The 27,696-nt window shown below is 41.9% G+C and overlaps 1 protein-coding gene across 1 annotated transcript; it reads right to left on the bottom strand.

Annotated features, from left to right (window-relative positions):
• Positions 1-250: 250 nt before the first annotated feature.
• On the bottom strand, positions 251-26,456 carry LOC121320170 (DNA (cytosine-5)-methyltransferase 3A-like). Its single transcript, XM_041258426.1, has 25 exons — positions 26,390-26,456; positions 15,305-15,435; positions 14,983-15,128; positions 14,575-14,776; positions 12,514-14,285; positions 12,130-12,298; positions 10,811-10,870; positions 9,921-10,015; positions 9,471-9,620; positions 7,904-8,053; positions 7,711-7,818; positions 7,126-7,258; positions 6,669-6,791; positions 6,508-6,552; positions 6,254-6,333; positions 5,583-5,695; positions 4,813-4,996; positions 4,477-4,561; positions 4,175-4,320; positions 3,921-4,011; positions 3,656-3,804; positions 3,423-3,508; positions 3,208-3,277; positions 2,760-2,878; positions 251-1,897 (listed from the first exon to the last, which is right to left on the bottom strand). Exons 2-25 carry the CDS (start codon positions 15,423-15,425, stop codon positions 1,756-1,758), a joined length of 4,539 nt encoding a protein of 1,512 aa, XP_041114360.1. The 5' UTR covers positions 15,426-15,435; positions 26,390-26,456; the 3' UTR covers positions 251-1,755.
• Positions 26,457-27,696: the final 1,240 nt, after the last annotated feature.

Here is a 27,696-nt window from a genome sequence, read left to right as displayed (position 1 = left end):
GACACTTAGATTGCACACAGGTGGACTTTATTTAATTATGTGACTTCTGAAGGTAACTGGTTGCACCAGATCTTATTTAGAGGCTTAATAGCAAAGGGGGTGAATACATATGCACGCACCACTTTGCCGTTATTTATTTTTTAGAATTTTTTTAAACAAGTTATTTTTTTCATTTCACTTCACCAATTTGGACTATTTTGTGTATGTCCATTACATGAAATCCAAATAAAAATCCATTTTAATTCCAGGTTGTAAGGCAACAAAATAGGAAAAATGCCAAGGGTGGTCAATACTTTCGCAAGCCACTGTATTCCCAGCTGGAGTAAAAATTACTCTTTAAAATAGGTTTCCTTCAGGAATACACACATCATTTCCACTGGCTTTTCAATTTCCATTTAGCAACTCCTACACAATCAATGCCAGAATGGCCGTGCTGGGGGAAATCAAACTCAGAACTTCCTCACACAAGAGATCAGCCCTCAACCAGGTTTTCTCCTCCGCGAAGATTAAATCCTCACGTAACACTGACATTAAAATGAAATACTGTTCAGATAATGGAATTTATCAGACAAAAACTTACAGCACTTCTAACAAGGTGAATTTCTGAGATGCAGTTTTTTTAAATAACCAATAGGGTCATGCAACTAATAGCTACAGTCGCAGGGGGGACAGAAAGGATAGTTGCACACCTGCTAGTAGACATGTCAAACCACCTCGCTTAAGAAATCCAGCTTTCAGAAGTGGTTCAATCTAATCACAAAACACTATATGGAGTATGGCAAGGAACACAAAATAGCAAGATATTAAAATGGGAAGACATTAAACAATGAATCAGATATAAAACATATAAAGAGTATCCCTTCAACTTAAATCCTACAATTTTGATGTCGTATCAATTATTTTGCAAAAAAAAAAAAAAAAAACGAAAAAATATATAAAAAAAAAACAGATATAAAGGCATTATTGATTATTCTGTGATCACCATCGAAGACAAAAGCCCTTTAAGCCCAGTCAGAGTAATAAGAGATACGTAACAGCCCATCCTGGGGTAGGCAGATAACACATTCACTATGAAGTACAGAAGGCATCAGTTTTCTAGAAGCCTTGCTAAACTGTCTGATCTCCCGTGCCTGAAAAAGGCATTCCCATGTTTATACAATAATAAAACATAACCATTATTAAATTAAAAAAAACAAGAAAACCCCTATGCTCCAAAGTGAACAGTTTGGATGATACCCAATTGGGATCATGCAGATCCCAGCCAATTTTAACCAACATTTGCTGGCACTGAATACAATTCCAATCTAAAGACAGGCACAGAGCATTGCACAGGAAAGCTTTGAGGTAGGCTGTAATTGACCATGCTTGTGAAACGGTAAAAATACCAAGCCTTCTGATTAAAACAGAAACAGTTACATTATGCTGCAAGTGGCGCATTAAACCTGAGATGTATTTAAAAAACGAAAGTATAATTACTACTTGTAAAAACAGGACTACTAAGTTTGACAACCTTAAAAATGACCTTTAAAAAATCCTGAGTAAAACAATGTATATTTTAAAAAGTTACATGTAACTGGTAGTAGCTGATGGTAGCATAAAAGAATGCCCTCCTGTAATATTAAAGACGCAGTGGGTGTGCACCCCCAACCGCTAGCACTGTAGTCTCTGTGCCTGCCTTGTGGTTGGTTTCTCCTTGCTGGAACCTTAAATACTGTCTTGAAGTGTGAGGTCTTCTTATTTGCATTGTTATCGTTGTTATTCACAGGCAAAGTAGTCTTTGAGGGGTGCGAACAAGTGGCGGATCACAGGGACACTCCACGACCTTCCAAGAACCTTCTGACGAGCCCCGCGTCCCATGTTGTATACATCTGTGTAGTGCTTGGGAAAGCCGAAGATTCTGTTGGAAATGAAAAGAAATGTGATCTCCAGGCTAAAGAGTGCATCCTGCACTCCACGCGGAGTGCCTTTACTGGATGCGCCACACAGGAGCCCCCTAATTAGCAGTTTTTAAACTATATATAGCCTGGCTAAACGGTGACAGACTTCAAACCAAGTGCGAGAAGGAGAGCAGGTCGTTAAAGTGGAAAAGGGAATGGGTTCGTCCCAGGTTTGGCTGTCGGAGTGGGGCTGAAGTGAAGCTGAAGTATCAAGTCTCCCAGAGTAAGCCACAGCTCCTCTCACAGCAAAAAAGTAAATACAATAGGAAAGATAAATATTAGGGCTATTACTTGGTTATTTTATAAAATGAATGCTAAATAAGATGTCTGTGTTACAAAGTGCCAGTGCAGCTTTTCTTTAGTTCAGATACTGTATCAAAAGGGAGATACGATTTATAATCCTCTAATGAACCAATAAAAAATTTACTCTTACGAGGAGCTCTTTATTCCTACAGACACCAGGTTTCACGGGTCACGTCGAAAGAAATCAAAGTCTATGCTAGTGCGCTGAGGCGGAAGTTAGACTGAGAAGTTGTTTACAGTTTGAATACCGGTATTGTATTTACTGTAGAAATATTGCATGAATCACAATTGTATGTTATCCGAGGCGCGTTACAACAGAGAGCCTTATAGCGAGGGAGCACTGTATTTAGGACAAACAGCATACACTGATGGAGCACGCACTAACATGCATTTCTCCTTTATGAGTCATTTGCTGACAGATAAAACACAGTGCATTTGGCATGAAGTATTGTATTTCATGAACACAAAAGGATATGTTTCACCTCTAGGTGTAAATAAACACAATTGCACGATGGTTACCTTTCCAGCTCTGTACACCACAGGTTATCCTCTTTTCCATTCATGATAACAGGAAGCAGCTCTTGTTTGCCCTGTTTAATGGAGTTTGGACGTGTTGTGATAGTACGGACTTTTTTAAACTGAGGAACAAAAAAAAAAAAAAAAAAAAAAAAAAAAAAGGAGAAAATTCAAATATTTAGCTATATAAATTCAGCAAATTGAATTTTTTTCATACCGAATGCTTGGTTTACAGAGTTATTTAAGAAAGTTCACTAAGCATTTATAAGAGTATATTTTTTATGTAATGGTATCAAACATGTTCTGGTGGAATCTACAATCCACATTTAGTAAGTCTATTGCTTTTAGTTTGTTCCCCCAGTAGTTAATACTGCAAATCTAATTTAGAACACTATGCATCAGTGTTTGAACACAAACCAAATGCAAAACAGTACGAAGCTTAGTAGTTTACCTTTGCTATTCTGCCATGTTCTAGGCAGGCTTGAAGTTCAACTTTATCATTCAAAGAAGTAGCAAGTGGCCTGAAGGAGAGGCAAAAACAATACTTTATGATATACAGGAACAACACAAGTCTACAGCTCAAATACAGAAGTACGATGGTAAACTTAAAAGCATTTACTTCTGTTGTAAGAGTGTATAATACGTCAATAAGTAGGTCTCGCTTACCTGTTCATTCCAGGTATGTTACCCCAGAAGTTTCTTGCTCTATGTGCTGGACTCACTTTGACTGCATCGATCAACACAGGGTTGCACTGGAAATAATGTTTGTTGAGACAAATTAGAACCAAAGTCAGGTCATCCTTAGTCTGCAATAACTTTATTCACAGGAATAACTTCAATTATATTATAAAAGGGCATCAAATGAAAGGATTACGGTAAATCTCAAAAAGATCTAGTACCTCCAGGAAGCGACAAATATCCTGTTTGTCCCGGACACCCATGGCCACCACGTTCTCAAACAGCCAGAAGAAAGGTCGGGAGTCTCCTTCCTTCGGTTTAAGCATGTTCAGCAAACGATAATATTCGAAGAACAGTCTTCCTGTGCCCTCTAGAACAGAAAAATAGAAAGATAGAAAGAAAGAACAAATGAACGAACGAACGAACATGCGGTAACTTTTCAGAACGGGTTACATTTAAACAGGGTGCACACAGAGATTATCTTACCAAACAGGCCTTTCCTTGCTGGATTGACAATTGAGAGGTCATTACAGGGGCTTCCCCCAATCAACAGGTCAAAGGGACCCCACTCCGCTATCTAGAAAGATAAAAAAAAGTTAAATACAGCTGCACCCACGGTTTCAAATTGAGTAGGTAAACACACAACTGCGGTGTGAGGATGTCGAGTAGCTGATATGCTGTTGTAAGTACAGATTTTGGCTGATAAAGGTTTTTTTTTGTTTTGTTGTTTTTTTACATACATGTTTTTTCGTAATGGTTCGGACATCATCCACATGTTCAATTTTTCCTTCATGTTTGATATGGCCAACTGCGATAGAGTCTTCACAGATTTCAGATGCAATGTACCGGTCTATCTTGAAGCCCAGATCCTTTAAGACTAAATATCCTGGGAAAGAAAGAATGAATACATAAATAAATAAATACACATTCACTGAAAAATGCACGAGAGAAAAGAAAAGAAAAATAAATAAATAAACTTATTCCAAAACAAGAAACAAACAAAAAAAAAAAATGTAAAAAATAAAAACCACACAAATCCTACCCGTGGCAATGCCATCAAAGAGAGACAAGACTTTAATGGGTCGCCTCTGATCTGCAGGGATAGATGGGTACACTCTGTGGGGTTCCTGTAAATCAGGAAGACACATCATCTTAAACTAAACATGTGTCATCTTAGAATATGTACAAGTAAATCAACCAGTCAGATTCAAGGCCAGGCAGGTAACAATCTATTGTCAGGGATGCTAGGCATTTGAATTTTGAGGAATTTAAATAAGCAGCTCGAACTTCAGTCAGGTTACATATTAAAATGATTTCTACCATATGTAAGTGAAATGTATCATTATAAAAAAAGCACCAAGAGAGGGTTGGCACTTACAAATTCCATGGCGCTGGTATTCACAAAGAACTCCTGAACTTTAACGCTCCAGTTGGGCCTCTGCTTCAGGAGTCCGTAGCGCTTGGAAGGCAGACACATGTAGCAATGCCAGGGCTCTACTTCCTTCACTTTCTCAAATGTCCCTGGACCCACCAGGAAATCCAGGCAGTCAATGCAGTAGCACCTGAGGAACACAGAAAGCTCACAAGACTTGAAATACTATACAGGAAAAGGAACTTCCTGGTTCCAAAGATGATTTCAGTTTTAGAACTCACACAAGTGCTACACTTAGTCCTGGGTTTTAAAACTCCCCTTGATTAGGTAGAATATTAAAATGACCAGGTGGCAGAAATTTGAACAATCAGACTATAGCTAAATCTGCTATGAAGGGAGTGCACTGCTCATCGTATCCTCAATAACTCTCACCCCAGTCTGTTCACCATTAAGAGTTATAACTAATAATAATAATAATCTTTATTTTTTATATAGGCTTTTCATAGTAGACCACTATCACAAAGCGTTTTACAAGATACGAGACTAGGGTGTGTGAACTATGCATCAGCTGCAGAGTCACTTAGAACAACACTGGACCACACAGCCTTCTATTCCTAAAAATAACATATGTCATTGAGTGCAGTGCTGAACACTAGGACTGGGTGAGTTTAACCCTGAAACTTTGCAGGGTTTTTTTTTTTTTTGTTAAATACACTAAACCCACACCAGGACATGGAGCCCAGAGTGAATCTCCAAGATGTTACAGGGTTACTCACCGACAGCAACTGGAATTTCCACAAAGAATGACCTCTTGGCCAGCACAACACACCGTACAGTATGACTGGTACCCATCCTCATCGTAACGGTATAATGTTTCACAGAAATTATCCTGCCCGGAAAAAATGTAATAAAAATGATTAGCTGCAAGTGGCAAAGAAACACAAAATGGAACATTTTACAGTTAAGCATTAATTGCAGAAGCAGATGTCATTCCCTGCTGGATATCTGGATGCACTGACTAGCACTTAATGAAAGACATATTCAGCGATCTAGCATGTAATGATGTCTTTGTACATGGAGGCATTTTCATCATTTGTAGGTGTTTAAGCTAGGTTTTGAACAGGATTGCTAAGTTGCATCGCACTTTTAAGAGTTTCAAGATTTTAAAGTTACTGGTATGATAATGACCACTCTACATGGAACTTCGTTATAACGAGCAGTTGTAATTGAAACGAGTACACTATTCCTTTCTGTCCTATTCACATACTTCATTATAAATGTTTCAGTTACATTAATTTGTTTTTTAGGCCATCAAAAAAACTACATCAAACGAACATATAATCTAATGTTACTGCACATGGGAATCCCACAAAAGTTATCCTATGGCATGGAACATTTCTCAGTGTAGATCTGTATAGTGAAATGGCGTAACTGATCGCTAGCCTACCTTGCACTTCAGGCACAGACTTCCTTCAAACAGGGGATGAAATATCTCGATTCTCACGGTCCCACAAGACAGACAGAAATCTAGAAAAAAAAAAATCATGCACTAAATTGAAGGTTTTTTCAATTTTAGAAAAAAATGTAATAGGTTGTCGAACATGCAAGTTTTCGCAATATATATTTTAAACTCAAAACACCCCCTTCTGTACATTTTTAAGTATCTGCCGACTGCTCCACTTAGATCAGGCACAAACTTACCTTCTAAATTTTTTCCTTTTTGCAAAACTTCTTGGACCATTTGTTCTGGTAAAGACAAAAACAACCTATTACCATTAAATAAAAAAGAAGCCATCTGAAGAACAGTAAGTCTCTTCCCAGGCAAACAGAGAGCAGAATGACTCCCAGGCTCCACTCCTCACCTCTGGTGTAGTTCTGCTCAGCTGTGCCTTTGTTTTTACTGTAGTATTTATGCTTCTTCACAGGGGGCTGATAATCTCCAATAGCGATCTCCATAGGGTCTTCCTTTATGACTACTGCTGGTTCTGAAGTAAAAAAAAAAAAAAAAAAAAAAAAAAATACACATACAAAATCAAGAACGCCTACATGAAAAACAGGCCTCAAAAGGGCATTTATTTCAATAGCGGGTCTGACCCTGAAGGTTTTGCAACACAAGCAAGACATTTAATTGTTTAAGCAACACTAAACTGTTGTCATAACTTCTTGTAATAAATGTACATGCAATCCTTGAAATCCAATGGAACCGGTTCTTAAAGATGTTGCCTTTGTTAGCTCCGCTCAGCACGATTTGGATACACTCAAGAGTTGATGGAATGTCCGTACCAAGTTTCATCGCAATTGGAAGGCTGTTTCTCTTACCTGTAATTTCAGGTGGTTTCAGGCCCTCGGCTCCTGCTGGTTGAAACCCTTTGAATGCCCACTCGAGCATGAGTTTGTGCTGCTCGTCCTTCTTACAGGGAGGAAATGTCTTCCCAGATCTCTCTGCGGCTTTCTGCACAAACACATTGTTTGTTTGTAAGTTGTAAAAAGAAAAACCTGACACAGCACTTCTCTAAATAATTTGTGACTAATCAGTTCTTTGTTTTCCCAATACCACTTTTACAGGTTATACGGACCAAGGCACTAGCCATGTTTGTCTAGCTCACTTAGGGTTGAATTTGATAAACCTATACCCTGTTGGGATAAGCCTCAGCTGGATTTAAGAGGGACATTTTACAGCGCTGGTGAGATCACGGTTGATTACATCAACCCCATGTGATGATCCTGGGATTACCTTTACAAATAGCGGTTTTCATCAGTGCTGTAAAATGCTCTTGTAAAACCCAGCTGTTTACCCTGGCAGAGTATATCAGATTATCAAAATCAACCATTAGTTAAGCTGTTAGTTTAAACTTTGCCCACTGCTTCAATGTATAGCTGAAAATGTTTTACTCTTTGCTTTACCTCAAGCGACTGGAAAATCGCATCCTTATAAGCGGGCAGATCGACGTAGGAAGTGTTAGAAAAACACTCTGAGAAAGCTGCAAAGGGGAGTAACATCTCTGTGTAGATCTGAAAGACGAAACAGCATTCTTAGCAGCACTTTGAGAGGAAACCATTCGGTATGTACATGTCAATGTAACTGTGACACACCCACCTCTGAATACATGCCATCTCCGAACCACTCAACCCTCCTCATGGAGACAGGAGCCTGCTTATATGGCCAGCCAGCCACAAGGCCTGGCCACCAGGAGAAGCCCTTCACCTTCCCCCAGATGAGCTCGCCAACTCTGAACCCTTTCCCATCCTAGAGGCAGGTAAAGACAGAGACATTGTTAGGACGAGGACACACTAGTAAGTCATAGGATTAAAACTACCATACTACTGGTTGAAGGTTGTAAAACAAAAGATGGCACAAAAAAAGGGTTAAAATTGGAGAAACGTGGGCAGGTGGAAAAGGTTGGCTCCTCCAGATCAATGCAACACGAGAATGATGCAAAGCAAGCAGGTTTGATTTTGATGGCATTTATGAATTGTTCTGGAGTCTGCTGGGAGGAAACTCGCGCGCTACTTTCCAGAATGCCCTCAACACAGGTGATATAAGAATCACGCAAGGAAGAGACAGTGCTGTGCGGTGTGGTTGGAATTGATTTACCGTGTATGGAAATGACTTCTTGGCTGCCTTTCTTGGCGTAGAGGTGCAGATAGCCATCTTACTCTTATTCTCCTGTTTTAAAAAAAACTTAATAAACTTAAAAAAAAATGAAGAAAAAAAAGTAAAAATTATAAATAAATAAAACAAAAAACCTATAACGAGGAATATAAAAATAATCAAAGCAGCGAGGAGGACCAGAGAACTGGAATGGATCCCTTGCTTTAGAGTTGAGTCCAGTTCCTTTCACCTTGCACCGTATTTCCATTCGCTCAAAAGCTCTGAAGTAGAAGACTTGTACCGTTGTGTAATTGCCGGGTAAACGCTTTCCAAATGTGAGACAATCAAACCAAATTGGAATTGCAACACACAATCAGCTGTGCTCGATTACAGTGGATCTAACTAAATGCAGTATAAAAAAGGGAGAGAAACATACAGCCTGCAACTATTCCATTCCAGTTTCAGCAACACCCACCAGAATTGGTTGCCCCAGTAATATGCTCTAGATTTTATAGGTCCTCAGCTCAGTAGGGTACATCAAGGCATCTCCACAATAGTATATCCACCAACTTCTCCCAGTGCAGACACAGCTCTTGAGAAAACAGTGTTTACACTGTGGAGATGTAGCTCCTTGTAAAGAGCAGTTTGTAAACACACACTCCTTAAGCACTTTTACATCTAAAAGGTCCTGTAAAACCTACCAGTAAAAGTTTAACAAACCAACCTGCTAGCATACAGTGAAGATTGATTTAAAAAAAATAAAAATAAAAAAAAAAGCAAAGCACCACAGAACAAAAGTTTCTCTTATTCAATTAATTGGGATTAGGAAATTGAAACTGATCAAGATTTATACAGGAATATGCTTGTTCTAATACAATATTCAACCGGCAAGGCAAACAGTAATCTAAGCAACACTGTCCTGTGGAATAGGTACATAGCAGTCCTGTTGGAACCTAGGAGGGGTGAACACAGCAGTGGAATAGGTACACATCAACAGAGCAGCTGGTTAAAAGAGTGAGCGTGTCTCTTGTACCATACCACACTTGCTACAGTTATAACCATAGGTACGTACCAGAGAGGTGCTTAAATTCTTTTTTGTGCTTGGACTGCAGTTGTCAGTCTTTGGTTTTTCCCAGGAATTCGCACCTGCCTGATATATTTTGCGAGCAGGGGGTTTCTGTCGGAGACTTGAATCCCACCCATATATTCCCCTGGGCACCCCCTAGGGAAACAAAAACCCAAACTCAAGCCTCTGCTTAAAAAGCAGCAATAATACCAGACAAAGAGGGAATTATTAGATGCAGCCTAACTGGGGTAGGGCCCTTTTTGTGTTAGTTTTCCATGTGATGCATTGGGATACTGCTTTCTACTTCAAAGCATGCATGGGAGATGAAAACAATGACTTCTAATGATGTCCACAGCGAGATCTGAACATGATTCTAAGCACAGTATCATCGACACATGAGAGTTGGACAACTTAAAACTACTACTTTATACACCCTTGATGTTAGTTTTAAAATACCTCTTTAAAAGAGTTATCCCAAAAACTCTCATCTCCCACATCAGAGCTGCTTTTTGCTGTTTTTTGGTTAGACTGGATAATGACATTGTCAGTATCTGAAAAGGGAAATAAAGGAAAAATATATATATTGATCCATGAATATAAAATTCTACTACACAGAAATGGAATTTGAGCCTTCGTCTTCATTTGGAACCTTTTACCTAAAACAAATTGCTTAACGTTCATGCGCATTTCTTACCACCACCAAAAAAATAAGATGTTGGGTTTTATACAATAACCCAGTACAGTGCATTCATACCGTTAGCCAAGCCAATAGATGCACAGCAGCTAACCACAATCCCTCCAGCCATGCCAAAACAAAAGTCCTGCAAACCAAAACAGTGCAAGCCCAAAATCACATTGCAAAAAAAAGAAAAAAAAAAATTGAAATATCAATTTGCAAGCTTGTCCTGGATCATTCCCAGGTTTGTTTGTTTCCCATAAATAGGTATAGAACTGTACCCAAATAGATAGTTTGCCATCTTAGTGCAAGTCCTTCACCTCTTTACAGTAGAACCTACCATAACCGCTACAATGTGTTCCCGGGGTCCATCGGACATGTGTAAATATCATATCTCAGAGGGAATTTTTATACAACATTGTAGTTGCTTTATTAACGTCTGGGCGTTACAAATTAACGAAACTGAGGCAAAGCAGGTAAAGTGTCTAAAACAGCAATGTACAGCATGTATACTACACAGACCAGTTTCCATTTGTATCGTGTCTTACAGGATCGGATATGACAGGTTCTACTGTATTTAAGAAAAAGAATCGCTGTTAAGGGTGCAGCCACAGATACAAATGCACGTTTTGTTTAGAAAGCAGGGTATAATCTCTGATTTCTCCCTTACACTTTATCTTCTTTTCCACCAGTACAACACACTGCTTCATCCGGGAAAGTTCAACCACATCTGCAAATAAAAAGAAATAAAAAAACAAAAATGGTACAAATTCTGCGGAGTACCAGCCCAGGTTGCCAGATTTTTTTTTTTTTTTTTGTACGTAACCTAAAAAGAACAGGATTTTAGGATTATCATTGTCTACCCCTCAATGAGTTAGTTTGTTAAAGCCAAGTTCTGTTGTCTTCCCAGCACACAAATACATAGTATTTATACCATAGAAGGTATCCTTCACCACCAATGACACACTTCTCTTGTAAAATGTTTCCTTTACTGGCTCAATATTCATTGCCCTTGATACTGCAATAGGCCACACAAATAAGGTTTACAGCAACCCAGACTGGACCTTGAATTGATTCTATTTTGACGGTGGAGACACTTTTTGGTTAGCTGAAACCAGAGTTAGTGTATTTGGTGGCGTTGGAATTTACCATTTTACCCACCAGATGATGTATTCCACAAAAGCAATAAAAACAAAACTCCTACTACAGTTTACGTGCTTGATTAGCCCCAGTGTATAGGTAACAAGCACGGGAATGTCTTACTAGTTTCATTTTGACACCAGGAATGGATTAAACTGCTATGCTAGGGAGTCTTATTTCTATCCCTGAAACACATAATTCACTCTTCAACATGAACAGTGGTATTGTGATACACATATTCATATTTGTCTCCAAGCACTGCAGATCTATATGAAACATTCTTCAGCGAACACTGAATCGTTGATGTTTTGAGGGATGTTTCATTGAAATCACACCTATAATGAATGGAATAGAGCCTACAATCAGAAATATGTATTGCCAAACATGTCAGCACTGCTTTTCACAAAGATGTCAAGCAGTGTATTTCTTGATCACAAAATAGCGTGCCTTTCAGTATGCACGTGGTCTCACAATGGTGCCCTAAACTTTCTGAAGCACACTGTACACACCAAGTCAATTTCAAATCAGATTAAACTGCATATGTAATCCAAGCCTATAAATAAATTCTCCATTCTCCTTTTCCAATTTACTGTTTTAAAGAACTACCTTTTTTCATCATTTTAACACCAGACTCTATTCACAATGCTTTCTCTCATGAGTTATTTAAAGAATGTTATATTGATAACATAAATAAAAACACACTTCTTGACATGTCATACAGAACTCTTGAAATAAGGCAGAGTAAATGCTTGCCGAGTAGGATAATCCGCACATTTTCAACACAGCAAACCCTGTTCTTCATCAACAGCCTCCCTAAGCCTGAATAGCAGATTGCTCCTTTTGCCTTGCCTGTGGAGCTGGTCTCCCCGTTCTGTTTGGGGCGCGGTGGCGAGGACGGCTCTTCAGCGGAATGGAAGCTGTCTTCAGTCCCGTTAGTGAGGTCCAGGTCTGTGGTGTCTTCCCACTGACTGTGAGAGAAGCTGTCATCAATGAGTGACGCGTCTCCGTTCTCAACTGCCTGCAAGACGAAAATACAATTCCAAAAAAAAAACTGCACTTCAATGCATATATTAATAAATACTTCTGAGAACATCATTAGAAACCTGATTGGCGCCAAAGAGAACTTTTTGTGGCAAATTCATTACATGTTACTTAATTTCAAGTGAAGTCAAGCTTTTATATGGCTTATGTTTGGGACTGAAAAACAGTTTTCATTTTTTCCCCCGCTCTTACCTTACTGAAGGCTATCTCTGCTTTTAAAGCAGGGTGCGGTAGGCATAACAAAGTCAGTATCAGTCTTTGGAAAACTGACAGCTGTCCTCCAGAGCCAGAGAAAGACGATTTTAACACATTACTCCAGTACTGTTGCGTAGACAAACAGGACGGACTGGCCCCTGTATCACTTTCTGACAGCTGATATTCTAGAAACTCATCATTGAGTTGGCTAGTTTCTTCCGAGCTGCTGCACACTCCAAGCTGGGAAGCGAGGTCTACAACCATTTTCCCAGTGATTTTCAATTTGCAGGTGGGATTCAACAGAGTGGAGATATTTCTCAGGGAGCTATCATTCAATGGAAGTCTCTGAAGCATCTGCATTATCACAGCAGAATAGAACAATGCAGCGTCTTTAAAGAACACGGCAGCTCCAAGGTCATCCTCGTGTTCCGTCAGGTACTTCTCAGCTTCTGGTCCGACGCACAGCTCATTGTGCGGCAGTACATTCTCTGCCTTGTTCAGGAGTTTGAGATCCTGACTCTTGAGCAGTTTAACTGTAGCCTCTGGGAGCAGCAGCCTGCCAGCATACGCCCGCAGCGTTCCGCTCAAGTCCTTCAGCAGCAGTGGGAGAAGGCTTTCCTGATTCTGCAGCTTGAGGCTGAAGGCACACAGAGGTTGCAGTGCGTGTTTCAAAAACAAGAACGTCACTCTGACCTTGTGGTTTTCCAGCCTTTCGCAGATTAACCGGATTTTGTCACCCTTGAGGGTGCGAGACTGAAAGTACTTAATGAGATCAGGCCATGCCTCCAACATCTTATTGACAATTTTGCTGAGCACAAGGCATTGTGCCGATGCAGGTCGGGCTGAATCAAAAGGTTCCACGTTCACAAAAAGCTCCTTTAATTTCTGGCTGGTTTTGGAAGAGGATAAGAAATGATTCCGAATATCCAACACAAGTTCATCCACAAGAGTGGACATTGCAGCAACTCCAGACTTGCTGGCACAGTCTACCATATGGCAAAGGCTTCCCATATTAACAACATTAGGGCTCATTTCTTTTAGCCTGGAAAGAAAGGTATCATCAGCAGAAGCTCCACCCTCCGAATAGAAAGCAGCAAGATTGCGAATTGGGATATCAAATTTCTTAAGTGACTCTACAAAGGAGTCAAACGCTGCCTGTACACTCTCTGCTGTGCATTGCGTAACGTCAAAAAATCGAATCACACTTTTCCCAACTGTTTCATTGAAAAAACCCACCAATATGACATTAGCTCTCTCCGCATCTCCCAAATCTACGTTCTGGTACAAATAAATACAATATGGAGTTTGACAACAAATGTCAGTTATATCCTTTGGATATTTTAGTCCCATCACATAGCGTGCCACGATGCGCGAAACCTTTCCACCATTGCACATGTTCTTAATAACTTCCAGATCCCTGCAGTATTTCTCAATGAATTTCAAAGTGCCATACCCACAGGGAAAGGAATCAAGCAAACTTCGCTCCAAGTTGCTGTTAGTCTTTTTAACTTCACATGTTCTTTTTTTTTTTTGGGCATTTTTCCGATGTTTCTTTGATTCACCATGTCGCTTTAAATCATTCTTTCCACCATGGTTTATAGTTAAATTGATTTCACAGATGTCACAATAAGCATACATTTCTCCTAGATTACCCGGGCTAACCCAGTCAAAACACTCTTGCCAGAAGTGGTTGTACGAATTCTGAGGTTTCCTTTTCTTGTTAAACGATTCATCTTCAGGATCTGAGTCTTCACGTTTCACTTTTACCTCTAGAAGATAAATGTAAAGCGAAAGAAAAAAAAAATATATATAATTTGAGTGACCACCAATCAAACTACACACGCCCACAATTAACCTTAAATTTATCAAACGTATGAGAAAACATTTAAATAAACTAGAGATCTCTAATATATTTTATTTTCTGATTTTCCCCTATTACATTTCAACTGCTTGCTTCACATCAACCGTGAAACAATTCTCTACTCAACTGAAGGATCTCATTAAACTCTGCCTGACTAGACACTCGGGTGGGTATTAGGAATAAATTAATAGTCTTACGTGCATATGCTTTGTTCTTCAACTGCCTATCTCTAAGCGATGAGGCGTTCGTTTGCACAGGGAGAATCTCTTGCCCTTCGCGAGCCACTAAAGCATCATAAGCATGACCCTCGTAGTTAGCATCAAAGAATTTCTTGAACCACTTTGTAAAAGTGAAGTTCTCTTGAAATGTTCCTTTTACCAAATCGTCCACAGGTACAGACTATGAAAAGAAAGAAAAAAAAATGTTGCAAAAACAAACATGTTTAGTAACATACACAAAGCCAAGGTATGGATTTAGAAGTTGCACTGTTGTCAAAGATGACGGTTACATGGGAAAGCTACAAACAGGTATAACAGAACAAAGTACAAATCAATTTTAGTAGCGATGAATGTGTGTATTAATGAACATAAATATTTGATACCTACCTTGGTCACACCCAACTTCAGAAAGCTTGCGTTTAACAGTTTGTAATTATGGAAGAACTCAATATCTTCTCGGGCCTGAAACTTCACCTTCTTCAAACACACAGAACCAGGGAAAAGCAAGTCCATCAACTGACAGAACGCCGCACCTAGGTGAGGAAAAATAAAGATCACTTTTACCGGCAGCAACATCTAGAGAGAAAAAAATAAAAAATAAACACATAACATGGAGAGGGCATGGGCCAATCTTTTTATGCTCAAACCACACAAGCTAATTTCAAAACAAATTGGTAAGACATTCCTTTGCTAGTAGTATTTCCTTTACCTGAACAAAGCTGCTCAACTTTTGAAAACTCTGTTTGTAGAGATTCATTCACCCATGCCAGTAACTCATAACGGTTGTATTTATCGGCAGAGTCTGAGGTGAGGCGAACGTTTACTGCCATCTTCCACAACCTGCAAGGACAAAAAACTAAACATTTAAATTACAAAAAAAAGAGCTCCGAGTGGCATTGGGGTCTATATAATACCGTCATGGTGGGTACTTAAAATTTGTATAGCAATCTTTACTTCATCTGATTAAACAATTAGTCTGGTTTTGGCACTCAACAATACATTGAATATACAGCTTTCCATATATGGTGGTTACAAGCTTTCCTTTTTTTCTGCAAAATGATATCTACTGATCATTTTCGTCTAAAAATGTCAAATCCTGTACACCTGAACACCTACTTTATTTCATTTACCTGCTGGGTAGTTTGGGGGAAATGTCCCTGTGGCAGAGCAACGCTCTGCCCTTTTTAAATTGGCAGGGATGGGGTTAATTTCCCCTACCTGCCTGGGTTTATGATGTTCAGGTGGCTGGGGTTGATTAGTTGATTAGGTTAATTAACAATCAATCAGCGCCCAGCCACCTGACATAAAAGGAGGCCTCTGCTTCTCATTTGGGAAGAGGGAGCTGAGGAAGCAGGTTGGTGTTTGTGGGTTTTTGTGATTTGTGAATTCTACATCCAGTGATGGCATTGCCCAGCCTAGAAACCTTTATTTTTGTAAGTTTGTTTTTTGTACTGTTTTTTTTTTTTGTGTGTGTTTAAATCCCTTTATTTTGCCCTTGTGCACTTATTTTGTGTTATTTATAATAAAATAGTTATTTTTTTTGAACTTCAGACTGTCTCTGGGCCTCTATCCACTCGCCAGCCTGCCACAGTCCCATTAATATGAAGAGATGTGTTTTCGTGTTGGGAATGGGGAATGTGTGAGCAAAGGTCACAACCACAAACCTTTGTGCTTCTACAAGTACAACTCAAGTTCCTGTGTTCTCTGAAACATCTTACTGTACCCTGGTATTGAGGGGTTGCAGTCACGTGACCACAGCAGGCTAGGCCACCATACTGACGGTCACAACCATGGCGGTTAATGCAAAAACGCTATCTTCCACACCAAAATGTAATTTATTTGCAACCACAGAGCAAACTTCTCACTGGAGTCCTACAGCAGGTGAGACTGTGGAACAAACTTCAGATTGCGGGTAGAGACTAAATCTCTCATCTGTTTGCCAAGAGTAGACTAATCAGGAAATTCTTTTGTTTGAGCTTCTCTTTCGTACAGGTGTTTAGCGCCCAAGCTTTGAATCCGGGTCAAGTCAGAGGATCACAGGTTTCGTTGTTCTGTGACATCACATACGCATCACATACAGCTTGCTGTGAGTGTTTTTGCAAAAAGACTGATCTAAAACCTGAGGACTTGGAAGTTTTAATTTTTAAAAAATGGAGTAAAGAGTCGAGAAGAAGAAACATGGCAAGTCAAACATCTGGGATACATTTGTTTAAAAATGAGTAAATATTGACAGCCGTTTTGGCTATGTTCACTGGTTTTAAGAACTGTTTCTTTGTTTTGTGGAGTTTTGAGTAAACAATGACACTCCTTATGTAACAGGTATAAGTTACATGGTTTACGCAAGATTGTTTTACTCTTAGTGCCTGCTTGATAAAACCTAAAAATTCTGTCTGGGTCCCATTTGTTAAACGGTTGAAAAATGATTAAACAACCGGTCACGCTGTAGTTTTTTGTTTTGTTGGGTTTTTTTTTTTAGTAGCATGGGGAAGATATTTGCATTTGGGCTCAGAATCAGTATATAAATATGTCTCTGTTGTCAAGGTTTTTGCAGGTGGGAGCAGGATAAAAATCCAAACAAATGTGGGAGTGGGAGTGGGTTTTGCGGGACTGGACGGGACCGCGCAGGGCTGTACTTACCTCCACTCACAGTCTATAACGATTTCTGTTCAGTTTTCAAGAGCCTAAAATTACAGATAGATGAATGCTGTTTACTTTATTGTGCATTTAAATATGTGATGGTTCCTGAAGTTCAGTTAACTTATGTAGCATAATGCATTCTGTTAACAGTAAAGCATTCTTGCCAACTGTCCCTATATGGTCAAGACAGTCCCGATTTCCTAGCAAATGCCCCGCGTCCCGATGCATAGGAAGAAAGTCCCCACATTTACCCATAAAGAAAAATGTTAGTTTACCTACTGTAAACCTGGTTCCCTGAAAGAGACGATGGTCAGTGCAAGAGAAATATTATAGAAAAATTGGATTTGCTCAGCGTGGAAAAGTACATGGCACCTTGCTCGCATAACCTTGTATGCTTTGCTTAAGATAAAGTTTTGCCTGCCATGGAAGAGTACTGTAATCTTGCTCCCATAACCTTGTACGCTTTGCTTAAGATAAAGTTTTGCCTACATTGCAGCTGCAGCTGTGAGACGATGGATAATAGGATGAGCCAGACGTGTTTTTTTTAACTATACACACAAAACAGCCATTCTGTTATTTGCTTGCTTAGCTATATACCACGTATGCATAGTTATAAATTGTTTCCCTTATACGCTAATATCTGAATCATCATTGGCTAGCCTTCTGCCTTACTGATAGTTTTAAGGTATATAAGAAACTGATCCAACTCTGTATGTTGGAACACTACTCGATGATTGTCTAGCACCCTGTGTGTTGAGAGTGTTCACAGTTTGCAAACTTAAGAAATAAAGGCCTGTGTGTTTGGAACTCGCAGTCTCTCTTCCTTTATTAGAATTTCCATGACACCAGCAAACATCATTATGGGATACACCCCTGCCTAGTGGTAGGTGTCACTGAGGTCTTTCTATCAAAGCTGCCGGTAGGCCCCCTCCCCTCAGTGACCCACCCGATCCCGCCTCTCGAGGGTACTTAACCGTCACGCAGGGGAGGATCACTCTCTTTTACGACAAAACCATGATGTTGACCGAAGCAACCTCGCGGCTGATGGCCATCTTCTCTTTCAATTCGAAGATGGCCTCCAAATAGTTACAGGAAACGTGTACCAGAGCCGTCGCGAGGGAAGAAAGAACGGCAGCATATGATGGACGCAAAGTCCTGCCTGACCAAGGTCAGCGGCGTGAGCGTGCAACCTCGAGGACCCTAGTGCCCACAGAGGGTAACACGGGATCTACCACATTCAGGCGGTAGAACCTGGCAAAGGTATGCGGGGTAGCCCAGCTAGCCGAATCACTAATCACAAATTTCAGCCAATGTGAAGCTATCTGCCCAGGTGGGGGTAAGCCAGCACTATCATATGCAGTCGAGACTGTGTCCGCAATCCAATGCAACAGCCGCTGCTTCAAGAGGGGCTGTCCCAGAGTCCGTATTCCATGGCAAATGAAGAGCTGGTCAGACTGACGCAGTGCGCTTGTCCTATCTACATAACATCTCAATGCCGGAACCGGGCAGAGAAGGTTCAACTTCTTATCCTCCTCCATCGCAAACGGTGGAGGGTGAAAGGACTCCAGTTCCATGGCCTGATTCACATGGAAGGCTGTAACCACCTTGGGGAGAAAAGCAGGGTTTGCATGCAGTGACACTCTGCTACCATCATCCCAAATACACATACAGGAGCTATGCACAGACAGAGCCTGCAGCTCACTAACCAGCTTTGCGGAGGTGATAGCCAAGAGGAAGGCTATCTTCATGGACAGGTGCTTCAACTCGATGGAGTAAATAGGTTCAAACAGGGCCTGTGTGAGAGCCTCCAGTACAATCTCAAGGCTCCATTCGGGGAGAGTGTCCCTCCTAGGAGGGTGCAATCGCCGAGTGCCTTGGAGAAACCAGGTAGCCAAAAATGTGCGCCCAGGGACACTGAGTCAACGGGGGTATGGCAAGCAGAAATACCTGCTAGGTAAACCTTCAGAGTGGAAGGTGATCTACCAGCCTCAGGCAGATCTTGGAGAAACTGGAAGATGGCAGGCATGGGACAGGAAATTGGATCATGACCAACATTTCTACTTATAGGTATAGAGTGACCTAGTGGAATGCACCCTAGCATTCTGCAGCATACCCACGACAATGTGTAATGCGCGGTGCCAAAAAAACAGGTTTACAGTCCCAAACAATAAACGTTATCTGCCCCATAATACTAAAACACGGTCACCAGTTCCGGGTGTGTGTATTAGTGCTTGTGGTTGGTGATAACAGGCTATTAGGTGACAGTTCGTGCAGTGCACTTCCGGCTTGTGCTGGCCCAAAAGCGACGGTTCCGGAACGTGTTTAGCCGTCTGGTGATTCAATAAACAAGACAATTACTAACACTCAAAACAAACAAACACTCACGAATATTATTTGGCAGTTCCTACTGCAGCTCTCAGTCCTTTCAGGTTTTTGTATACAACACAAGCGAAGGAAAAGATTAACGTTTCTCTGGTTCCTTTTATGCTACCCCGCATGATCCCTTGGTAAACAATTCCCGCTGCATCTATTGCTTGCGGCTGCTACCTCGTTTACCTTCCGGGTCAATACGTTCCTGCAACAGAGCCTCACTTCCATCCAGGCTGACCGACTTCCCGACCTCGGAAACGAACTGTCAGACCAGCCCATCCAGATACTTTTCCTTTCTCTATTTAGCACCCTCACAGGTAGAGAGATTTAAAACCAGAACTCATTGTATTTCTTTCACAGGGCCATATGGGGGCTAGGGCGTCGATGCCGAGTTGACCGCGGCAGCGGTGGAGGAAGTACCATAGGGGGCAGTGTGTCGTCTCTGCCAAGGCAAAGAAATCAACCTGCGCCTTCCCAAAACGTTTCCAAATGAGCTCCACCACCTGAGGGTGGAGCAGCCACTCCGATGCCCGAAGGGACAATAGGTTCTGTTGGGCCAAAATCAGAAGCCTGAAGGCTAGGCGATGCAACCCCGGGGACAGAACGGCAGCATGGAAAACACATGCGTTGCCCTGAAAGGCGAAGCAGAGGTATTTCCTGTGCTGTGGACGAATGGGAACGTGAAAATACGCGTCCCGTAAGTTCACCGTGGTGAACCAGTCGCCCGGCCGGACAGACTGGAGTATGCGACGATGAGTCAGCATGTGGAACCCCTTCTGTTTTAGAAATCGAAAGTCCAGGATGGGGCAAAAGCCACCGTCCCGCTTTGGTACCAGAAAGTATCTTGAGTAAAACTGGTGAATGGCGTGCTTGCCCAGCAAGGCTGCCACTTCGGCCTGAAGCGGGTCCATCACGAACGTAGTCATGACACAGCCAAAAGGAGGGGGTCCCAAACGAAACTGAAGCGTGTAACCGTATTGTACGGTTGAGAGCACCCACACGTCGGAGGTGCAAGCACGCCAGTAGTGCAGCTGATGTGCCGTGAATTGGGTCTGAGGCTGCCAGCCTTCAGGGGCTCTGTTGGGGCGGGACTAGCGGTTGTCTAGGGCGCAAACCCTGGAACCGCCATCTGGGTTGTTGCTGTGTGGGCTGGCTATGGCCACGTCGCTGAAGGAGGGTCCTGCCTCTCGTCTCACATAAGGCCTGTAGGCGGTGCCTAAGGTCACCTGGCGGGGCTGTGGGAACTGGCACCGTCCGGGTGACTGTACGCGTCTGCAGAGTGCCAGCGGCTCAACCTTACCCACGCTGGAGCGGGGGGAGGAAGCAACGCGGCTACCTGCCTCGACGCCTCGCGTTCCCTAAGGCTTTGCTGTAGGATCTCCTCCACTGCTGGGCCGAAGGTGTGGCCTGGTGATATGGGCGCGTCAAATAGCACAGCCTTATCAGCATCAAGCACCCATGCCTGCGACAGCCACAGCTGTCTGCAAGCGACCACTAGGCCCTCCAGATTAGGAGCAAAGTGTGCGACAGTAATAGCAGCTTCGTGGCCACCGGCTCAGGTAGTGGGCCGTCATGCAAAATTACGTCCAGGTATGCAGTGAGTTTGCTGGACGTGTTCGCTAGGCGGGTACTTTGGGCTCCCGCCGCATAATCTCTTCGGAGGTGCATCTCTGTGATCCTGCACTGCAGATTCGGGCACATGGGGTCCTTGGGCATACCTCCCACCGGTGGAGCCTTAACCAAGGCTGCAATGGTGGCGTCCACAGGGGGAAACCCAGCCAGGCCCAGCTTATCTGCCCCTTCCAGCGAGGCCAGAGAAGAACCATGTCTCAATTGTGCTGGCGCTGTAGCTGAGTGTTTCCAAGAAGAACGCACCTTGAAATTGTGGAAAGCTGGGAAGGGTTGAGCTCAGGGAGCCACACCATGCGGTCGAAAGATGGAACGGTGTGGCTCTGTCTGTGCTGTCCAGGGGACCTGCAGGTACGCCGCCGCACACCCAAAAAGCGCGGGCATGGACCCTGCCAGTGGCGGCCTCGAAACTAGGGGCCCTATCAGCCTGGATTTCGTGCTCTGCCTCAACCTCCATATCCGGAGGGAAAGCGGACTCCTCCCAAGAGGCAGCGACAGAAAGTGCATCCTCATCCAAGCAGAGCGCCCTGTCGATCCGGTCGCACTGCACTCCCCCCTGAGGGGTCAGAGGGCGGCACAGAGACTGCGACCGGCTCGGATGGGGGACGCCACAAGGGGGTCCATAGCCAAAGCCGGTGGGGCCTGCCTCTCTAAAAGCTCCATGATCCGACCGATCTGGACTTTCACATTCATGATGTCCCGCGCCTGCCGGGACTTCTTCACCCGTCTAGCCGGAGTCGACGGGGAACAGCTGCGGGTCGAAATGGGCGGCTGAGCACAGGGGATCTCCCCGGAGGTGCTCTGTGACTGCGTCGGGAGGCGTGAGTGGGAGAGGCCCGCTGCAGGGGACGAAGAAAGCCCCCATGCAACTCTTTCCAGGCGGCTCGCAAGCATACAGGGCTAAAAAGCCGCGCAGATGTCGCAGGCATCTTTCAGGGCTGAGGTGGCATGATCGGGGCCTAGGCACCGCGCGCAGATGCTGTGTCTGTCCTCCTGTGGGATTTTGGTCCCACAGGCCTCGCAGGCATGTAAGCCAGCCCTGCCCGTCACAGCAGCGGGTTGAAAACCACTGTGCGCTCTAAACACTGTGTGCGCCTCATGGCACAGGGTTTAAGAGCACCGAGTACCGTGCAACAATAAACACCGCGCACACCGATATATGCACCGCGTCCACCGGGTACTGCGTGCAGAGATGCACCGAGTACCGTGCAGCGCCAGGCACCGCGTGCACTGAGTACCATGCCACACTGGCGCACTAACCTACATAGGTAGAGCGACAGTTGGCACCGTTCCCACCGTGGTAGCGAAGTAGCACAGGCAGAGTCTTATACACCACAGTATTAAAAACACCGGGGCAGCTAGGCACGGTGCCTACCCTGACCGAGTGGTCACACACCTGAGCAGTGCGTAGCGTACAACTGGTGGACAGGGCAGAAGCCGTGGCAGGCGATTGACTTACACACACAGTAATAAAAACAGTTTTTAAAATACAAAAAACAGTTAAATATTACAGGACAGATGGGGGAGAGCACACTGTCTGTAGATTGAGCAACCTACACCAGAGGTGAAGGCCCGCGCAGCCCGCTTACGTCTCAACCCAACAACGAGGGAAGCCTCGGTGAGGACTATATGGCTGGCCCGGCTGAAGCAGCCGCAGAGTGGCTAGTACTCTGCGCATGCATGGGGACGCGGACTACAGGGACATGGCAAGCTCGGTCCCGTGGAGTAATAATGCTCTCCAAAGCAAGAAAGGGTGAAAAACACACACAGTTCTTAACAATAATACTAACCGTACTAAGACAGACAGACAGAGAGAAGCAGCCTGACATGCGGAGCGAGCAGGTGCTGATAGTCAGAAATAGAGTAAGAAGGCTACGAATTTTTAAACTACTGATTCTGGGAAAGCAGCGATGCCAGCTTTCAGCACAAAGTGCAGGGGAACTAGCAGTAGCTTACGCAGCACTTTTTATAAGAAGACAGGGCTCAATGCAACACAGAGGTCTTACCTTACAATGTGAGAAGCGAAAAAGAATAATCCTCCCCCTGCGTGACGGTTAAGTACCCTGGGGAGGTGGGACCAAGGGGGTCACCGAGGGGAGAGGGCCTATCGGCAGCTTTGATAGAAAGACCTCAGTGACACCTACAAATAGGCAGGAGTGTATCCCATAACAATGTTTGGTGGCCATCTTCAAATTTGAAAGGGAATCATTTATTCTGCACAGTAGTTAGTGAAAACCACACGTTGTGCTCTTCGTGCGGCTGATCACTAACTTATGCAAAGGGAAGAACACTTCATTATGTCTATTTTTTACTGTCATGGTGGTCGTGTGGTGTTGAGTTGGGGGGATACGCCTATTATATGATTGATAGTGTTTTTTGCATATGAACAGTTTCCAAATGTTGGCAAGTATGGTGAAGTAATAATTTATGTAAGGATTGGGAATCAGCAATCCGCTTAAGTGAAACTTCCGTTTAAGTGTACACTGCTGAAAAATCGGTTATCATTATTGTTCTTAAGTGTTAACATGCTTGCATAACCGTTTTTTCAGAAATGTTTATATGAAGCCAGGGAACCATAAACTTATAACATGTAAAGGCACAATAATGAAAACTCCATTCACCTACATGTAATTGTTGGCGACCTGAAAACTGAACATAAGTCGTTTTCAACGTACCTTAAATATTGTTAATGCTGTGCTCACTTTAGCACAGCGCAGTACTTTAGTACAGTTTCTTAATCGTTCAGCTGTCACTTGCTGAAGTTGATTTTACAGTTACTGGCGCTTCTTAAAACATTTAAACTTTTTTTTTTTTAATCCCGTTATGATACTGGTATATACAAAATATGTCACGTACATTGTTTTATTTGCGAGTCTAATTTACTAAATATGTTAAACGTTTATATATATGAACTGTATATTTAAGCAAACCACTGTAAATATTGTAAAACAAACTGGAGTGGAATGGTGTTTAAACAGGAAATCAGGTTAAAGTAGATTCATAGATTCCAAGTATCTTTCCCATTCCTGTGACTGGAGGCGTACACCCTCATTTATTATTTTTTATTAAATACATCAATCGTTACACCGTAATATATAACAGACCACTTTTCCAAAAAAACAAAACAAATATAAAATCCTGAAACGTTTGCCCTTGTGCAGAATGAACACTGCAAAAGTACAAACTGTTCATAAAACCAGCACGACTCCCGCCTCACTATCACGTGAGGGCAGGCCCGCTCTTATTGGACTGAAGCTTTCTCAGCATTTTCATATCAGGGTTTGCTCCACTTCACCCTTTGCTCCCTCTATTGGTCGCTTTATTTAAGTGCAGTGCAATGTATGGATAAAATAAATAAAGGGTGATTGAGCATAAACCATGACTTGCCACTTGCTGCAGATTCAACAACACCTCAGCATTTTTAAATGTGTATTTACTTAAAAACTGTATAAAGTGTCAATGCTAATATAGCAATGCAGTAAACAAGCCTGCTAATTTATTACCCCTGCCAAGAGAATCATAGGCATATATATATATATATATATATATATATATATATATATATATATATATATATATATATATATATATATATATAATACCCCATAGAAGACAATGGCAACAAATGCATTTTTCTTCAGCAGCCTCGAGGACTTGTTTTTTCACAGCAGATCGCCAGTACGAGTGCTATTCGGCTTATCTATTTAGCGTCTCGTTGCTATGGCGATATTCACACGCGGCAATAGTACTGGTATATATCGGTGCAATACCTCGTATGGCAAATACGGCATACCTGATACCCTAAGGAATGCCATTACATCTACATTTTTACAATGTACAAAGGGTAAAGTGTATTGCAATGACGGTATCTTGTAAGAACATAGCCCCCATTGTGCATATTTTTACACTGTATTTTAAGTCTTTAAAAATAAGAATACGTTTTGATCATAACTTTACTCAATACAGCGCTGTTTGGTTTTTATTGCAACGAATCTGTAAGCACAGCTTCCTTATAAAAACTCGCTTAATTAGCGCCAACTTATTTTAAAGTATCCGGTTGCCTTTCATAAACCTCAAGTTTATGCGACTGCACATTTTGTCATTTCATAGCCAGGGCAAGAGCCGGCAACTCTGGAGATAACAGTTTCGGGTGTTGCAACCAAGCATGAAGAGAGGTGCGCAAACCACCCCGGCTAATGCACGCAATATACACAAATCAAGGTAAGATATACTGTTTATAATTAAATAGATCACAGTGTATAGAGCATGCACATAACCAAGCCCTGTTTTTTTCCCCCAAAAAACAAAGCGCATGCTCTAATACTTTTACCGCCAAACTCCTACGCTTACGACAGAGAGAGAGAAAAACGTGAAACTCCCGGGAAAGTTTAAAAAGTATAAAGAAAACAAGAGCGAGTAAAAACAATGATGTAAACAACCATGTAAACAACCGGAGAAAAATATTCTAATCAATCATAATCCCAACTAAACCCAGGATGCGACAGAATTAAAAACAAGCATGGGTAAAAAACAAACAAAAAAAAAAAAAAAACAGTCGGCTGGCCAAAGCAAACGTGTTTTTGTTTGTTTTGGCAACTCGCAAGATGGCTACTAGCCAACCTATGGTCTACTTCTAAAACGTGTGAGGGGGTCTGAATCATAAAATACCCTAATGTACCTCGACAAAGCCCTCATTCACACACCACGGGCATGTCTGCACTGACATTTGAATAATTAAATATTCCCAACTCAGACCATTCGCATCTTAGCTATATTAAAAAAAAAAAAAAAAAACCACACACAACATGCAAATAATGATATTTAAAAAAAAAAAAAAAAAAACCACAACAACAACAACAACAACCGGTCCCCTACACGTTTTCCGCTTTACAGTGTGTCTTCTCCTGCAAGTTGAAAACAAATGTCCTTTTCCAAACAGCAGTGGTAAAATGAATAAAACCGTGCGCTATGTGACAGTTTTTTTGTCATTGCCTAAACAATACCATATGCATTTTTTTTTTTTTTTATTTTTTTTTTTTTTTATGCGTTGCCACTAAAAAAACAACATCGATCCAACATCAGCTTCACTAGTCGGTACAGTAAAAGAACAGCAGATATATTTAGTTATTTTTATTATAAATAAAACCAGTATTCTTACCGCTTTGCTTGTCTGCCACCGGTTTTACTCTCCCTTCTCCGTATGTTCGCCCCCCCCTCCTCCTTGTGACGTGATACGTGTAGATTGACGCTTTACTTTCACTGGAGCGGGGGCTGGGGTCTTGGTAGTACAGAATTGCATTAAACCTGTCAAATTTAAACCAACTAACACAAGGCTAACATAATATTTGTCAACATGAGTCAATAACCACATCATTAATCAGTGCTACATTGTTGGCAACAAAACCACTAGTGGCGTCGCGTAATTGGACGTTTCATTTATGTTACGGTCTAGTGAAATTGTAACACGAAAAACGACGTGTTCTTCCATCTCCATGAGTTTGCATTTGATCAACATAGAAACATTCATTACACATATTAAGAGATCGATGCGACTGAACAAAACGGGCTAATAAAATGCTAATATGGGCAATAACAAAAAAAAAAAAAAAAAAAAAAAAAAAACGGGAGCCAAAATTCGTATAAACACCTGGTAATATGGCAGGTTACACGGCGATTTCGCGATCACTTTATTTTAAGAAACAATCAAATGTTGTTGTTGTTTTTTTATTATTATTATTAAACACGGAAAATGATTGAGGTTCGAGATGTTTGCTTATCTTTCTTGACTTCAAAGACTCCGCCCGAACTTAGTTACAATAGCGTTATTACACGAGAACTTTTGCAGCTCTTTGATCACAATTAACTATTTAAAGTAGGCTACTAGAATTTGTCACTGAAGTCTTCACGCTTTCGTTGTTCTTTAGTAATAAATTGTAATATTCTGCACGCTATTTTATTATGCAAGTGTTGATTGACAATGACCCCCCGCGGTTTTTTTTTTTTCCGACAAATTGACTAAGACGTAAACCAATGGCTTTTACTAAAAACATGTAATCTCTCCCAAGTATTTACATTATTGGTTCTGAAGATGTACAATATACCTGTGACCGAAAACGGGGCGTCATTTAACGAAATTCGTTTACCAATTGCACAGCGTTTGTTATTTTTTTTTTTTTGGATGTATGCAACATGTTTTCCCATTTTTTTGGGTGAACTATTCTGTATCAATAGCATCAAAGGTAAAAAAAAGGCACGTCTACTACCAATGGCAATGCAACAAGTGGACTTTAAAATGGCTTCCTGCACATGCTGCCTATAAGGGAAGCAAACACTCGTGTGTCGTTGAGAAAATGGCGTTTTCTCTGTGCAGGCAAGCACGGCTAGGATTACTAATCAAAAACAGCAAGTCTGCGACGTGGCGCGCTGAAATTAAACCGGATAAACCAGGGGAAACAAAATGGGGCC

This window comes from Polyodon spathula, chromosome 8 (genome assembly GCF_017654505.1).
Source record: "Polyodon spathula isolate WHYD16114869_AA chromosome 8, ASM1765450v1, whole genome shotgun sequence".
NCBI lineage: Eukaryota > Metazoa > Chordata > Actinopteri > Acipenseriformes > Polyodontidae > Polyodon > Polyodon spathula.
Note: the sequence above shows the minus strand (reverse complement) of the source record. Positions and strands in the feature narration are given on the sequence as shown.

Coding starts and splice junctions, on each gene's coding strand:
- LOC121320170 (XM_041258426.1), bottom strand. CDS start 15,425: ATGGCAGTAAACGTTCGCCTCACCTCAGACTCTGCCGATAAATACAAC. Junction 3,805..3,920: donor AGCAAGGAAAGGCCTGTTTG/GTAAGATAATCT, acceptor TTTCTGTTCTAG/AGGGCACAGGAAGACTGTTC. Junction 3,278..3,422: donor AACATACCTGGAATGAACAG/GTAAGCGAGACC, acceptor CCTCTCCTTCAG/GCCACTTGCTACTTCTTTGA.